Below are 13664 nucleotides of genomic sequence, written 5' to 3' on the forward strand. Positions count from 1 at the left end.
TCCGACCATGCATGACCTATGCTAGCGTAGTCTCGCGCATTGTACCCCCTCCCATATCCACCGGTTACAGGCGGCTACCCGTACGCCCTTCTACGTGAGGAACATCGCCCAATGGATGAAATTGTCGTTCACATGCCACTTCGACAAGGCTAAACACCATTCGGTTTTTCGATATATTTGTAGTGGCATAGCAGCTACAAACATTTGTAACATATAAATCCTAAAATTGTAAGCTTCCGAATAGAAATGAGAATTTTTAAGTGACAACAATATAAATGTATATGTACGTAGCGTAATCATAATTTGTGTATGGATATATGTCTGTGGATATGCAAGAACAAGACAATGACAAATGTCATCGATCACATTAAATTCGAAAGCGCGGTAACGAGAAATATGTTACTAATTACAATTAGTTCTTCCTTGGCCCTCGCTTGATGCGGTGTATTCCTGTCTATATCATTTTTATTTAATTTATGTGAGATTGTAACAATTTTGCGAGGCAAATTTTTAAATACTTATCAATGTTTAATTATCAAGTTGAATATTCTAAATCGTCAACATCAAAATGTAAACAGTGCAAAGAAAATATTACTAAAGGTGAATTACGTATCGGAATTCTAATAAAGGTAAGTAAAAATTAGGCATGAACAGGGATATTAGCCGTGGCCCAAAATTTTTTGTTATGATCACGTGACTAGTGTGAGTAAATTATACTTTCCTTAGCAACTTCCTTAGGGTGATATTCAGGAACGAGATAAGAGTCCTAAGGGACCAACAGCCAACTTATACAAAGTAACAACACGAAGTTGACACATGATACTGTGCTAGTGATGCCAATTGCCAATTCCTACAAAATGTTTCCCCTAGGACCCAACTACAGATACCAGAAACCACATATCGATTAAAAACTCCCTGAAGTTTTTGTTATGACTCGCTTTTAGATGTAATTTCAAATATGAGTTATAGATCCATTTAAGTAGTATATAATATGTAGTATATATATACTCAATATTATATAGTATAATATAGTATGTTGTAGAAAAAAAGCATTTAAAACCTTTTTGAAGGGAAACCCCCAAGTTGCCATCACTGGTTGCGCAACCGATGCGTACTTGGTTTATATTAATGATTACAATTTACAACTGCATATACAAATGTTTCTGTTAGGTATGCCACTACATAATTTGAGCTCTCGTTTTTTTATATAATTTGAAATATATATGTTTTTTAGCCAAGAGATTTTTACACACCATTATGGCACCATGAAAGATGTTTCTTTAAGAAAGGAAAGCGTTTAGGAACAATCCAAAAATTTAAAGATTATAACAAACTTAAATATGATGACCAACTAAGAATCAAGGGAAAACTAGGTAATGTTAATACACCAATTACAGACTACCTGACCACATATTAAATATTTATTTATACATCATATGTTCATATGAGCCTATTGTTTTCATTGGTTTATTATCAGTGTCCCTACAGAATGTTAATATATGTATAAATAATTATATTTACAGTTGATCCATCAGAAGACTTCGCTGCTCCTGTTTTTGACATTTTAGGCCTGGTAATTAATGAAAGAGATAAAGCCATTCTCTCTGAATATGGTGTAGAAGAGAGTAACAATTCTAGAGCCAGATGCAGACTCTGCAATATTCATATTGTTAAGGCATGTATCTACAAACCTATCAATCTACAAATCTCTTATTGTGATCACAAAATGATGATGATAATATTGCTCCTTTTTTCAGAATGAGTTGCGGATTTCTAAAATTCAATATGAGGAAAAACGTGGTGAAATTAAATATTATTATCATGTGAAATGTTTTGCAAATGTCAGGAATAAATTTAATTTACCAGGAAGTGGTGAATATTTGCCGGGCTTTGAGTTTTTAACAAATAGCAATCAAGAAATTATTAAAAGTTATATTGGGTATGTAATATTTAACAGGTTTTCAGTATAGAGTATCTATTGGACTTTCATATAAAATGTTAGGTGGTGCTTCGGTAATTGTTCTGATTTCCTTGGTACCTCATGATAACAGGAAAAAATAAAGATTGCTTTAATTACACATTTAAGCAATCTTTACACAAATTTATTATAGTATTGCGATACAGCAGTCTTGATGGTGTGTGCATGTGATTAAGTTTAAGATTTACATTGAGTTTAACTTTTATAGCCAGACTATAAAATATTCTTTATAGTATATAAAGGGGTAACTTTTTATATTTCACATTGACTTAAGTAAAATTAACATATGCCATATCCTAGTCAGCAAATATTACTGTTATTGACCCTTTGCTCTAGACGACCTCAGTAAATTGTTAAATTTGTTATAGACAAAATTACATAGTCCCACCTCATACAGAGTTTGGAACTTCCTCATCCAAGTGTAAAGAGCTTGGTGAGCAAATTAAAGATGAAGACGAACAAAACATAGAAAAGACTGCAATAGATGTAAAAGAAATTAAGACTGAAACATCTTTTAAATTGGAAAGTGAGGCTGTGAAGGTACAAAGCGAACTGTTTCACAAATACAAATCTTGTTTGAGGACTTTATCGAAACAAGATTTACAGATCATTTGTAAATGGAATAACCTTTACATGTTTAAAGGAACAGAAGAGGTAAATAATTATAGTATTTGAATGCAGTTGTTATGAAACCACTTTTCCAAAAGAAATGTACTGGATTGATGATGAATAATATTTCAGCCTCTAGATCTCTTAGCGGACTGCATGGTCTTCGGTGCTCTACAACCGTGCCCTAAATGTAACGGACAACTTAAGTTAACGACGTTCTTCTATGAATGTTCAGGTTTGTATAAATATATGTGCAGATCACCAAATTAAACACTTCATTAAGCATTTAGTAAAATGTTGAGTTGAGACGATAGAGACGAGAACAAGGGTTTAATAAAAAAGTTGTATAATACGCCACTGGCCCGTTCACTTTATAGTTATTAAAATTCTATCGTTTTCACTACTGACTGAAGTGCTCAAAAAGTGTTTTAACATTAAATATTCCTTTTGTCATCTCATTCTGTAAAGTCCATTATTGCATGTTAAAATAATGAGGTAATTCCTTATCAAGCTCAAAATAACTTTATTCATATCGGTAACCAAGTACACTTATAAACGTCAACAGAAAATATGTTAAATATGATGATGTTGATGTTATGTATTTTTTTGAATATACAACAAGGCTTCAAGAATAAATTGACCAGATAGTGTCATAATATTAAATTTCTTAAACTTATTCCCCGAATGGCTCGCTTCTGCAGCACAAATATGAATTGATCCTGATCAGTAAACTGCCGGATTATAATAAGGAATTTAATAAAGAAGTTGATAATTAATGATTTTCAGGTTTCATTAGTGAATACTTTTGGTGTACATATTCGACCAAATCACCGCAGAGGGTTCTTCTGACTGTACCCGACGAGTTGAAGCATTACTCTGCTCTCAAAGATTACGAACCCAGTATCGGCATAAGGATCTTTGCCGACGAACCTTCTGATGACTTCCAGCCTTCGCCTCCGAAACGGTGATAGTCTTTTTTTATGTAACATGAAGTAAACGGGCAGAAGGCTTGTTTGATGTTATGTGATACGGCCCCCCATGCACGCTCACATTGCCAAAAGGACGGCAAGTGTCAGCTCTTTTCTTGAAGGACCCTAAGTCAAATTGGTTCGGAAATACTTAGTGGGCAGCTGGTTCCACATAGCGGTGGTGCACAACAAAAACTGCCTTAGAAAACGCTCAGTTGTGGAACGATGCACGTCGAGGTGACACGGATGGAAGTCTCTACCGAGTGGATTAAGTTTCTTTATTTGTGTGGAAAAATAAATATAAAAATTACGGTTTACAGAATCAAAATGGAAGCGACTGTGCCGCCGCTCAAGAATGTTATGTTTTATATTCTCATCTCTAATAAAGAAGATAAAGAGACCATAAAATGTCGCGTTTTGAAGTTGGGCGGGTGTGTCGCCCCCAAGCTGGTGGATACCGTGGCGGCCGTCATCGCCGCTAAAGAGGATTATCAACAAAATACTGCCCTCACCGAGAGGATGAAGTTGGGCGGCTTTCACGTGAGTCACGGGTCAAACAGTTTAATGGAGATACAAGAATAATTGAAACTTGTAAAGTGTTTTTAATTACAGATAGTGCAAGCGTCGTTTCTCGATGAAGTAGAATCGCGAAAGAATTCTCTCTCCGTCCTCGAGTCTATCGAGCTCATAGAGGAGCATAACATTTCCGAGCTCTCTTCGGATGTGAGATTATATTTATTATTCATTCATCAAACCTCATTACAATATCATTAAAAAGTTTTGCATCTCATCGAGATAAATCCCGGACACGAGCTTGCTAATTAATTTGTTAGTAATCTTTCAGATACACATATACATATTGTAAAAGAAAACACCTGAGACATTATATTATACAAAGCCACAACAGATTACATTGTTAAATATACGAAACAGAAAACATACGTTATTTAACTATATTAATCGATAAAAAAAAGACAACCAAAATTAAAGAACTATTATTTCAAGAAAAATGTTTCTACTGCAAAATAAAGTCAATCTTCCCGTTTCTTAAATTATTTCCTGACATCCTCGTTGGTAAGGTGGAAAATGTAAACATCTTCATAATTTGTGTTATAGTTAGCCATCGTGTTCGTACGAGGAACGTGTCTTCAAACTATTTTCTTTTTAGATCTACTCGCGTGTGCCCAGACAGGTCTTAGAAGGAGAGCCAGTTCGAGTCTCCGGAGGTGTTTACATTCTTAAGTCGGATCAACCTCATATATCCACCCTGAAAGTCAAGGGTGAGCTCTGGGTTTCAATTTATTGGAAACGATTTTAAAACATTACGTTTAAGTTTCTCTGAGAACTTTCGTTCTCACTGACACGTTACGATGGAATGGCTCATTAAATCCTTCAGATGGCATCCCGTTGGTGATGGGAACCGGCCTGGAGCGTTTGGCCCACGTGTATCGCGAGAGGGGCGAGCCGTACTCGGCCACGCTGAACCGCGTCTACATCGACGCCAGGCACGGAACCAACAGGAGCTACACCATGCAGCTCTTGGTCGCCGATGTTCAGAAACGGTCTCTTATCCTTTTCTTCGCCCAATGAAAGTGGTTATGTGACGAAAAGGTCATTTGAGTCTCGATTGACCTTTCAGATACTGCGTGGTGAGAAGCTGCGGACCGACAGGCTCCGAACCGAAGCACTACTTGAAAGAATTTGACGATTTGGGGGAGGCGAAAGCTTTCTTCCGGGACGTGTTTTATAAAAAAACTGGAAACTTCTGGACCCGGAGACGCAATTTTCAAAAGGTACGAGAAGCCTTCAGTTTTTTTTTTAATTTCTTACATTTCTTTACAATTTGTAATTCTTTCAGAAATATGGCAAGTTCGATCTGATCGAAATGGCCGATTTGTCCGAAAGGGAGACCGAGCAGCTGTGCCTCGATTCGCAGAGCGAACTGCCGCGCGCCGTGCAGGAGTTGATGATATTGCTGTTCGACATTAACATCATGAACAAGACCATCGCCGACATGGACGTGAGTCGCTTTTATTTAATCACTGAGATCGGCCTGAGGTGAACCCGAACATCCGTTAAAATGTAGATTTTGACACGATGTTATCCTGCACTAATGTTTGAGTCAAGTTTATAATGAGCTATGGTAAAATTATCACTGACAAGATTCACAATTTCGACCGCTTTCAGATCGACACCAACAAAATGCCGTTGGGTGTTCCGTCGCAGGAGCAGATATCGTCCGGCTTCCGCATATTGGGCGATCTGTACGCCGTCGTCAGCGAAGGGCGGGAAGACCGTACGAGGATTGAAGAATTGTCCACTAGGCGAGTTCACTAATCGCATCGGCCCCGATCCCCCTCGGAGCTTAATGTGCTTGCCAATTTCATTTTAGCACATTTTTTTATAGATTCTATACCAAAATACCGCACAGAGGCAACTTCGAGAAGTTGATATTACTGGATAATGTGGATTTGATTAGGTCGAAGATGAACATGCTCGACGATCTTTCCAAGACCCACGTTACCTATAAAATATTGCACGAAGGTACCTTCTTCTATTTCGACCGTCTTTTTTTTGTACTTAGAACCTGATTCTTCTGACGCTCGACAATGTTTTATTTAGAGATGGATGTAAAAATTGGCCTCATGCAACAGTATTACTTGAAACTGAAGACCGAAATCGTGCCTCTCGATACCGATTCCCCGGAATACGACACGGTCATGAGGTACTTGGTGAACACTCAGTCGTCGGCCCATTCCTGTAAAATTAAGGTCCAACAGGTGAGATCTCTAATCCCTAGCGAATCAGCTCTAGCGGTCTGCGAGTCTAAAGGTCGGCGGTTTCCAGATCTTGAGCGTCGAGCGACAGGGCGAAGCGGAGCGCTTCGAGCCTTATGCCGCGTTACCCAACCGGAAGCTCCTGTGGCACGGCTCCCGGCTCTCCAACGTGGCGGCCATTTTGCTGCAAGGTTTGCGACGAAATTGATGTAGAACGTTTATCGAAGTATCCTCGATGCGGATGCGGTGATGCGGATTCTAATTTCAGGACTTCGTATAGCCCCCGACGGCGTCGAGAAGACGGGTGCCATGTTCGGTAAGGGCATCTACTTTGCCGACGTCGTCACAAAGTCCGCGCAATACGCGTACACGACGCCCGACCACCCCGCCGGTGTGCTGCTCTTGTGCCGGGTGGCCCTGGGAAACATGTACGGTTATATTTATTTATATATACATTCTTAAACACAATGTGTATGGTTAAAAAATACAAGAAAATATGACATCTCAAATTTAACACACATACACATCAATTACATTAGAACATAAGCAATATATCAAAAAATAACAGTAATAAACAAACAAACAAAATGAAAACTTAAACCACATTAATATTTTCGTCAATGTTTGTAATGAAGTTGTAAGAGCGAGATAGCTTATTCACTGAAGACTTTTAGTTCGAGTAACTCTAGGATCACAAAGAAAGGTCAACGTCTCCTGCGCTAGCAATTTAGCGGACATTATTATTAATAATATCGAATGAGATAGAATACCGTCTTGACCTTGAAAAAAATTGGGATGCACGAGAGACGTAGGAATATCTCTTCAATATTTCCTTTTTATTAGTAAACACTTTTCCAGAAAACGTTGTACCGGTAGGGTGCCGGTCACCGAACTACCGCAGGGCAAGAACTCTGTCTGGGGCGTGGGTCGCTTTCGGCCGGATCCCGCCGCATCGGAGATTTTACCCGACGGCACGGAAGTCCCGCTGGGCGCCATAGTTCCTAACACGAGAGACGACCGCTACGAACTCGTACTGAATCACAACGAGTATCCTTTTGCCTTAAACCTTCTCGTGTTCATGAAGCCTGATTGATGACCGATTCCGAAATTGATTGTGGTCGGTCAGTATGTTGCCTACGAAGACTTCAATCACTGATTTTAACGTAGTAACGTAAAAGTACGTAGTAATTCAGAGTAACCTGTTCGCTCACGACTCAATTCAAACTCAAACGTCACGTATGTAATCTTTATTATATTACAGTATATTCCTAAACATTTCTACCAGATATATCGTTTATGACGAAGCGCAAGTGAATATAAAGTACTTGGTGCAATTACAAATACTATGAACTGTGATATTTTGGTGCTATATTTATCCTATTAACTTTGACTAATAGTAATTATGTAAACCGATTATTATATAATTTTATACCGACTGCTGTTTTATTTTATTGATGCGACCATCGCTTTCTAGTTCCGCAAGTTCAAAAGTATATCCTTCACGATCTCGGATCATGGACTTAATAAAATGCGAATTCAGGTTTTATTGACACTATAATTTCCTGGTCTTAAAAAGTTGTTATATTAAAGTAACGTTAAATTTTTAAGTACATATAGATATATATGTATATGTCACCGGAATATAACAAAATCCGCAACTTTATGTATTTCCTAAACTTCTGTAGGATTCTAAACGAGAGATAAATTGTATTATTTTACGCTCATTTTTTCGTTTATTGATAAACTTACTGTACTCACGCGTAAAATAATAAGTAAGCGATAACCAAACGGCATGTGCGCTCTGATTTGTTAAAAAAAGTCACAAACCGCTATTAACAATTAACGGCTATTAAGAATCTTACGCATGGATTTATTCTTTAGTTTATAAATTTACCACGAGATGTCGAAAATGATAAAGTTGCGAAAATGTAGACGTAGAATTCATTCATTAATTATTTATCTCTTAATTAGAATCGTACGAAAGTTTATAAAATATTTCCTAGGAATTTGCGGATTTTGTTATCTTCCGATGTCATATATGCATATCAACTAGCGGACCCGACTCACCTTGTCCTGTCTGAAGTATGAATATTAATTGCGAATTGGTATAATAACTAAAAAATATTTTAGAAACGAACTGTTTATTATTCTAATGCTTTATAATAAACAACATCTTTTGTTTGTTTTTCTGGCGCGTATATAAATAGTTTTGTTGGTATTCCGACAAGGTAACAGGCGACATAAAATAACTGGCCATGTGAATAACATGGATTTTTACTATTCATGCCACAAACAATTAGCGACTTTAATTATTTTATCAATATAATAACTCCGATAAAAGCATTTATTTTAAACGATATTCAATTTAGTATTGTCTTTTGTTAACATAGCTTTTACATATTAAGAAAACACTTTTTTAACGGATTGAAGCAGTCACCGTGACCACGGACGCTGAAAAGCACGAGAAACGTCGGAAAAAAATTAAAGTTATGTAAATAATTATAAGTTTTTAATAATAATACATAGCTTCAATCCGTTTAAAAAGTGTTTTCTTGATATTCAATTTCCTTACATACTTTTTGAGGATATTTGCAGCATGCATTCTTGTCAATGTTCATGCTGATACAGAAAATATTCTTATTGTACAAATAGTTTAAATTAGTGCTATGTAAAGCACAGACGTGCTTTTCATCTAAAGGCGATGCCAGTGATTTGTCCTAACCTCTACAAGCAATGGTAATTGTCAATGTCTCACTTGACAAACAAGTATGGCGTAGTTGGGATATTGAAAACAAAGGTTAGCTGTATAATATCAATGTAATATTATTTCAAACAATGTTTGCACTTTCTCTTTGAAATATATATTTTTAATATTAGGGTAAATTTTGCAGTGCTACATTATAATTTTAGTTTCATTGTGAAGTATATCTTCTCCAGTGTTGTGAACATGGATGCGGATATAGTAAAATGGAGCAACAAAGAAGTTCTTGAATTATTACATAAAGAGAAATTAAGTAGTTTAATTGTAGAAATTTGCAAATCTCAGGATATCGATGGTCGATGTTTGCTATCTTTTCTAGACAGAGATTTTTACGACTATCCATTTGATAAGTTAAAACTAGGCGATCGAAAAAGATTTATTTTATTAGTGAAGAAGTTGCAAAAAAATAATAGAAATGCTATGTGTGAGCTGGGTTTATTTGATGATTCATTATCCAACCCCGCGACAAATATAAACTTTGTTGGCACCAATTTATCACATTTAAGTTATAATCTTCATAGTCAATTACAAAATGAGGTGTATGGAAGAAGTACAGACTGCGTGACCAATTACACAGACATAAAGGCATCAAAATTAAAACCAGAGATATGGAAAACAGCCATCGCATTGGGTAAATATTATTAATTAAACATAAAAATGTACTTTGTTTCTATTGTGTTAAAAATTTCTAATTTGCAGGCTATCTTTTCTTAGTGACCTGGGTGACGGCGGTGGTCATGGTAATAGTGCATGATAAGGTCCCAGATATGAAAAAGTATCCACCCCTTCCTGATCTCTTCCTGGATAATGTGCCCCATATTCCATGGGCTTTTGATATGTGTGAAATTACTGGTTCTCTACTTATGGCTATTTGGCTAATAGTACTTTTTTTCCATAAACATAGGTAAGTTACATAACTTATACAGTGTAGCTCTATTAAACATATTGTGTAAATAATTTTAAAATATTTTACATATTAATGTAATTTAATTTTAGTTAGTAATGTGAATTAATTTATTTCTCTTACATAAAATAAAGGTGTTGAATTATATTTTCAAAGTCATCATATATTCTTAATAATCTATCTAATAATACTGTTGTAAAATATGTCTGCCACTTCCACAACAGAGAGCACAAGAACCTAAATTATGACCTACCTTTCTTTTTTAGGTTTATAATTCTTAGAAGGTTCTTTGCTTTGGCCGGGACTGTGTTTCTGTTGCGATGTTTTACAATGCTAATAACATCGCTGTCCGTACCCGGTTCTCACTTAAAGTGCGAGCCTAGATTCTATCCACCTGCCGATGATCTGACTGTCTGGGGGAGAAGACTACAGCAGGCCTACGACATATGGAGTGGTGCTGGAATGTCAGTCAGGGGCGTGCGGACTTGTGGTGACTACATGTTCTCTGGGCACACAGTCGCTTTGACTCTACTCAATTTCTTCATCACTGAATGTGAGTACTTTCACATATTTTTATTGATAAATATATGATATAGAAGTGACCACAGGTTTCTTTGTGTGGCATTGTACAAGTTAACTATTAGAACTACAACAAATTTTTGTTTTAAATTTAATGTGTGTATATGTAATTACTGATATAATAGGGATCAAAACTTAGGGTTAGAGGCTTTTACTCATCGAAATAATTCTCTTCTTTATATTGTTTTGTATGAAGTATTATAATTACCATGACCTACATCAATTGTTACATTAAAAACAAATTAATATATTCGTGTTTGGGAATAATAATTAGCATCAGTTACCATTGTTGTACCAGGAATATATGAACTTATTTCATAGATACAATTTCACTGTTTTGTGTCATTTCAATAATTATTGTAATTTTCATCCATTGTTAAAGAAATAAAATGAATTTTCATTCTAAGACTTAAAGTCTGGCGAACGTCGTCTTATGACGATTTCTTGCTGCCTCAAATCAGTTCCTGGATTTAGATTTTGCGTGAATATTCATTATTGCGAAGAATTATATAAAACTGGACGCTTCACGTTAACGTTATAAAATTATTTAAATATCTAAGAATAAATCAATGTCGCCGATTTCTAAATTAATGTAATCAGTTTTATCTTGTTGTACCAATTTCGATTTGCGCATAAGGAAGTGCGGGTTTGTTTATTTGTTTACATAACGATATGGCACCATTGCCTCTGTAAAATTACGTCGACTTAGAGCAAAACAAAATAAATGTTTATTATTGCTTTGCCGCCTGCTTCACGATAAAGGAAAGTACATATAATTCATAATTTTAATAACATATATTTAAATGCACTTCTTACCAAAAACAATTTCATCCGAGAAGTCCAGCTATCTTTTGTATCGTAGCAATAAAAATATTTTCATTAGATAACCTAATAATTATGAATGTTTACTTAACATCTTATCGTATTATAAATCGGCTAATATCTACCTTACGTACCCGTAATGGGGCGAGTCAACGCTCTTGTGAATTGTCTTCGAAGCTCGGTTTTGAAACTTTTTTTGTAAGTTCCCGAGTTTGAGTTAGAAACGTCCAAAGATTCATTTGGTTCAAGGTTTATTTGCCTATCGTCAATAATCTAATACATGCATATATATAGAGGTGTATGTTCGCAGACACCTCCCGAAGCCTGTACCTGATGCATATACTGACGTGGGTGATGAACATGTTCGGTATTTTCTTCATTTTGGCTGCGCACGAGCACTACTCCATCGACGTCTTCATCGCCTTCTACATAACATCGCGGCTCTTCCTCTATTACCACACGCTCTCAAACAACCAGGCGCTCATGCAGAACGATTCTTCTAGGTATTTTCTCGCATTTTATTGTTGAATCGTGTGGGAATCAAAGTTATTGTGTGAAAAAGTAAAAGTTTCATCCAAATCGTACAACCCATGCTTGAAGCTGACAATTGAAATAGGGTTAGTAGGGTAGAGGGAAGTTTGGGGGTGACTTCGACCAGTTCTAAAATATTTCGATTAAACTTGTTGGTTTTCAGGACTCGAATATGGTTTCCGCTGCTGTCATTCTTCGAATCCGAGGTGGACGGGATCGTGCCGAACGAGTACGAGGGTCCCGTGACGATCCTGAATAACTTGAGGCAGTGGTTCGTCCAGCTCGTGACGGACGTGAAGACCTCATCGATGGCGAAGATAGCGGGAACGAAGCTACAAGAGGGCGCTGCCATGGGGGAGTACTCCGTGGTCAGACTAGTCGACGGCATCAAGAGGAACCTCAGTCTCGTGGAGGAGTTCAAGAACTCGCGCCAGAGGCTCGTCACCCTCGACAAGAACGTGCAAGCCTGCTTGCTTGACGAGCTCCCCGACGGTGAACACAGAATTGAGGACCTGAGGGAATCCTTTCGCAGAGACTTCAGCAGTCCACCCACTCCGGTCGTCAAGAAAAATATATGAAACGTCATAGAGGCTACTTCGTAGTAACATTTCGGGTAGACGTACGCCGAGACTTCAGATACCTGAGCGTTATACATTTCCATTGTAGATTTTATATCAAGTTATTCCATATTTATTGTTAAGTTAAGAATTTAGGAAATTTTTAAGGAATTTATTTGCTCAAAGTAATAATCATGAAATATATTATGCTTTCATCTTTACGTGTTTCGATATCAACTTTATTCTTTTTTAAGTCCTTGACCTTGTATGAGTATAGTCAAAGTCAAAGTCAAAAATCATTCATTCATATAGGTAACGCAATGTACACTTATGAACGTCAATAAAAAAGAAGTATACATTAAATGCTTCTAATTTTACATTTACGGCCAGTTCTCAAATCAAGGGCGTAGAACGTAATAGAAGAACTGGCAATAAACTCTCCGCCACTTTTTTTTTTAATATTACACAACGATTACACACAAATACATAGTCGAAATAACTAACATCACCGCATACACGGATTCAAGTACGACCAGTCAGCACAAGTAGCACCCGTTCACGAGTATCACGCATGTCCAGCCATCGGCCCTTTCGCCATATTTTAGGGAGAGAGACAACTCGATGCCGTATTAGTATTAAATTTTTAATTCTAATAAAGAAGTTCCATGAAGTCACGTTATAGTTTTAGGGTGTCTAACTCGAAACAGTTTAAACGAGCCTCGCACGTTTAAAATAGACCAAGCGAGTATAGACGACTGCAAAGTTTTCTAAAGAAACGTTTTTGAACTGTCTCAATGTGACCAAAGGACCTTAATATAAAACGAAGTGCAGTGTTGGCCTAGTGGCTACAGCGTGCGATTCTCGTCCCCGAGGTCCTAGGTTCGATCCCCGGCTGTGCACCAATGGACTTTCTTTCTATGTGCGCATTTAATATTCGCTCGAACGGTAAAGGAAAACATCGTGAGGAAACCGGCTTGCCTTAGACCCAAAAAGTCGACGGCGTGAGTCAGGCACGAAAGGCTGATCACCTACTTGCCTATTAGATTAACAAATGATCATGAAACAGATACAGAAATCTAAAGCCCAGACCTAAAAAGGTAGTAGCGCCATTTTCTAATAATAATATATTTATGGAATGGGGTTCGTTTGTCAAACACCTTCTGAATGTTAGTAAAGAT

General features: G+C 37.0%; 2 protein-coding genes across 4 annotated transcripts; both read left to right on the forward strand.

The window, feature by feature from the left end:
• The first annotated feature begins 397 nt into the window (after positions 1–397).
• On the forward strand, positions 398–7767 carry LOC123707168 (poly [ADP-ribose] polymerase-like). Its single transcript, XM_045656999.1, has 20 exons — positions 398–629; positions 1235–1373; positions 1524–1675; positions 1758–1939; positions 2347–2632; positions 2720–2822; positions 3374–3551; positions 3876–4095; positions 4168–4278; positions 4724–4835; positions 4952–5117; positions 5195–5348; positions 5414–5575; positions 5743–5879; positions 5963–6099; positions 6178–6335; positions 6403–6523; positions 6601–6760; positions 7191–7379; positions 7618–7767. Exons 1-20 carry the CDS (start codon positions 525–527, stop codon positions 7679–7681), a joined length of 3036 nt encoding a protein of 1011 aa, XP_045512955.1. The 5' UTR covers positions 398–524; the 3' UTR covers positions 7682–7767.
• Positions 7768–9011: 1244 nt separating this feature from the next.
• LOC123707425 (ceramide phosphoethanolamine synthase-like) lies at positions 9012–12709 on the forward strand. 3 transcript variants are annotated; one of them, XM_045657455.1, is made up of 6 exons: positions 9012–9129; positions 9224–9724; positions 9793–9997; positions 10264–10550; positions 11709–11901; positions 12093–12709. In XM_045657455.1, the coding sequence occupies exons 1-6, from the start codon at positions 9066–9068 to the stop codon at positions 12505–12507; spliced, it is 1665 nt and encodes a 554-aa protein (XP_045513411.1). In that variant the 5' UTR covers positions 9012–9065; the 3' UTR covers positions 12508–12709. The 3 variants fall into 3 exon arrangements, with proteins under 3 accessions (XP_045513411.1, XP_045513413.1, XP_045513412.1); XM_045657457.1 differs by having other exon boundaries at positions 9015–9129; positions 9615–9724; positions 12093–12707; XM_045657456.1 differs by lacking the exon at positions 9012–9129 and having other exon boundaries at positions 9148–9724.
• The last annotated feature ends 955 nt before the right edge of the window (positions 12710–13664 follow it).

The sequence above is a fragment of the Pieris brassicae genome, chromosome 3, assembly GCF_905147105.1.
Source record: "Pieris brassicae chromosome 3, ilPieBrab1.1, whole genome shotgun sequence".
In the NCBI taxonomy this organism is placed as follows: Eukaryota; Metazoa; Arthropoda; class Insecta; order Lepidoptera; family Pieridae; genus Pieris; species Pieris brassicae.

Excerpts from the sequence above, each read along its gene's own strand:
- LOC123707168 (XM_045656999.1), top strand. The coding sequence starts at position 525 with ATGTTTAATTATCAAGTTGAATATTCTAAATCGTCAACATCAAAATGT. Across the intron at positions 1,676-1,757 it reads GCAATATTCATATTGTTAAG|AATGAGTTGCGGATTTCTAA; the intron begins GCATGTATCTAC and ends TCCTTTTTTCAG. Across the intron at positions 6,100-6,177 it reads CTATAAAATATTGCACGAAG|AGATGGATGTAAAAATTGGC; the intron begins GTACCTTCTTCT and ends TGTTTTATTTAG.
- LOC123707425 (XM_045657455.1), top strand. The coding sequence starts at position 9,066 with ATGGTAATTGTCAATGTCTCACTTGACAAACAAGTATGGCGTAGTTGG. Across the intron at positions 9,998-10,263 it reads CTTTTTTTCCATAAACATAG|GTTTATAATTCTTAGAAGGT; the intron begins GTAAGTTACATA and ends TTTCTTTTTTAG. Across the intron at positions 11,902-12,092 it reads ATGCAGAACGATTCTTCTAG|GACTCGAATATGGTTTCCGC; the intron begins GTATTTTCTCGC and ends GTTGGTTTTCAG.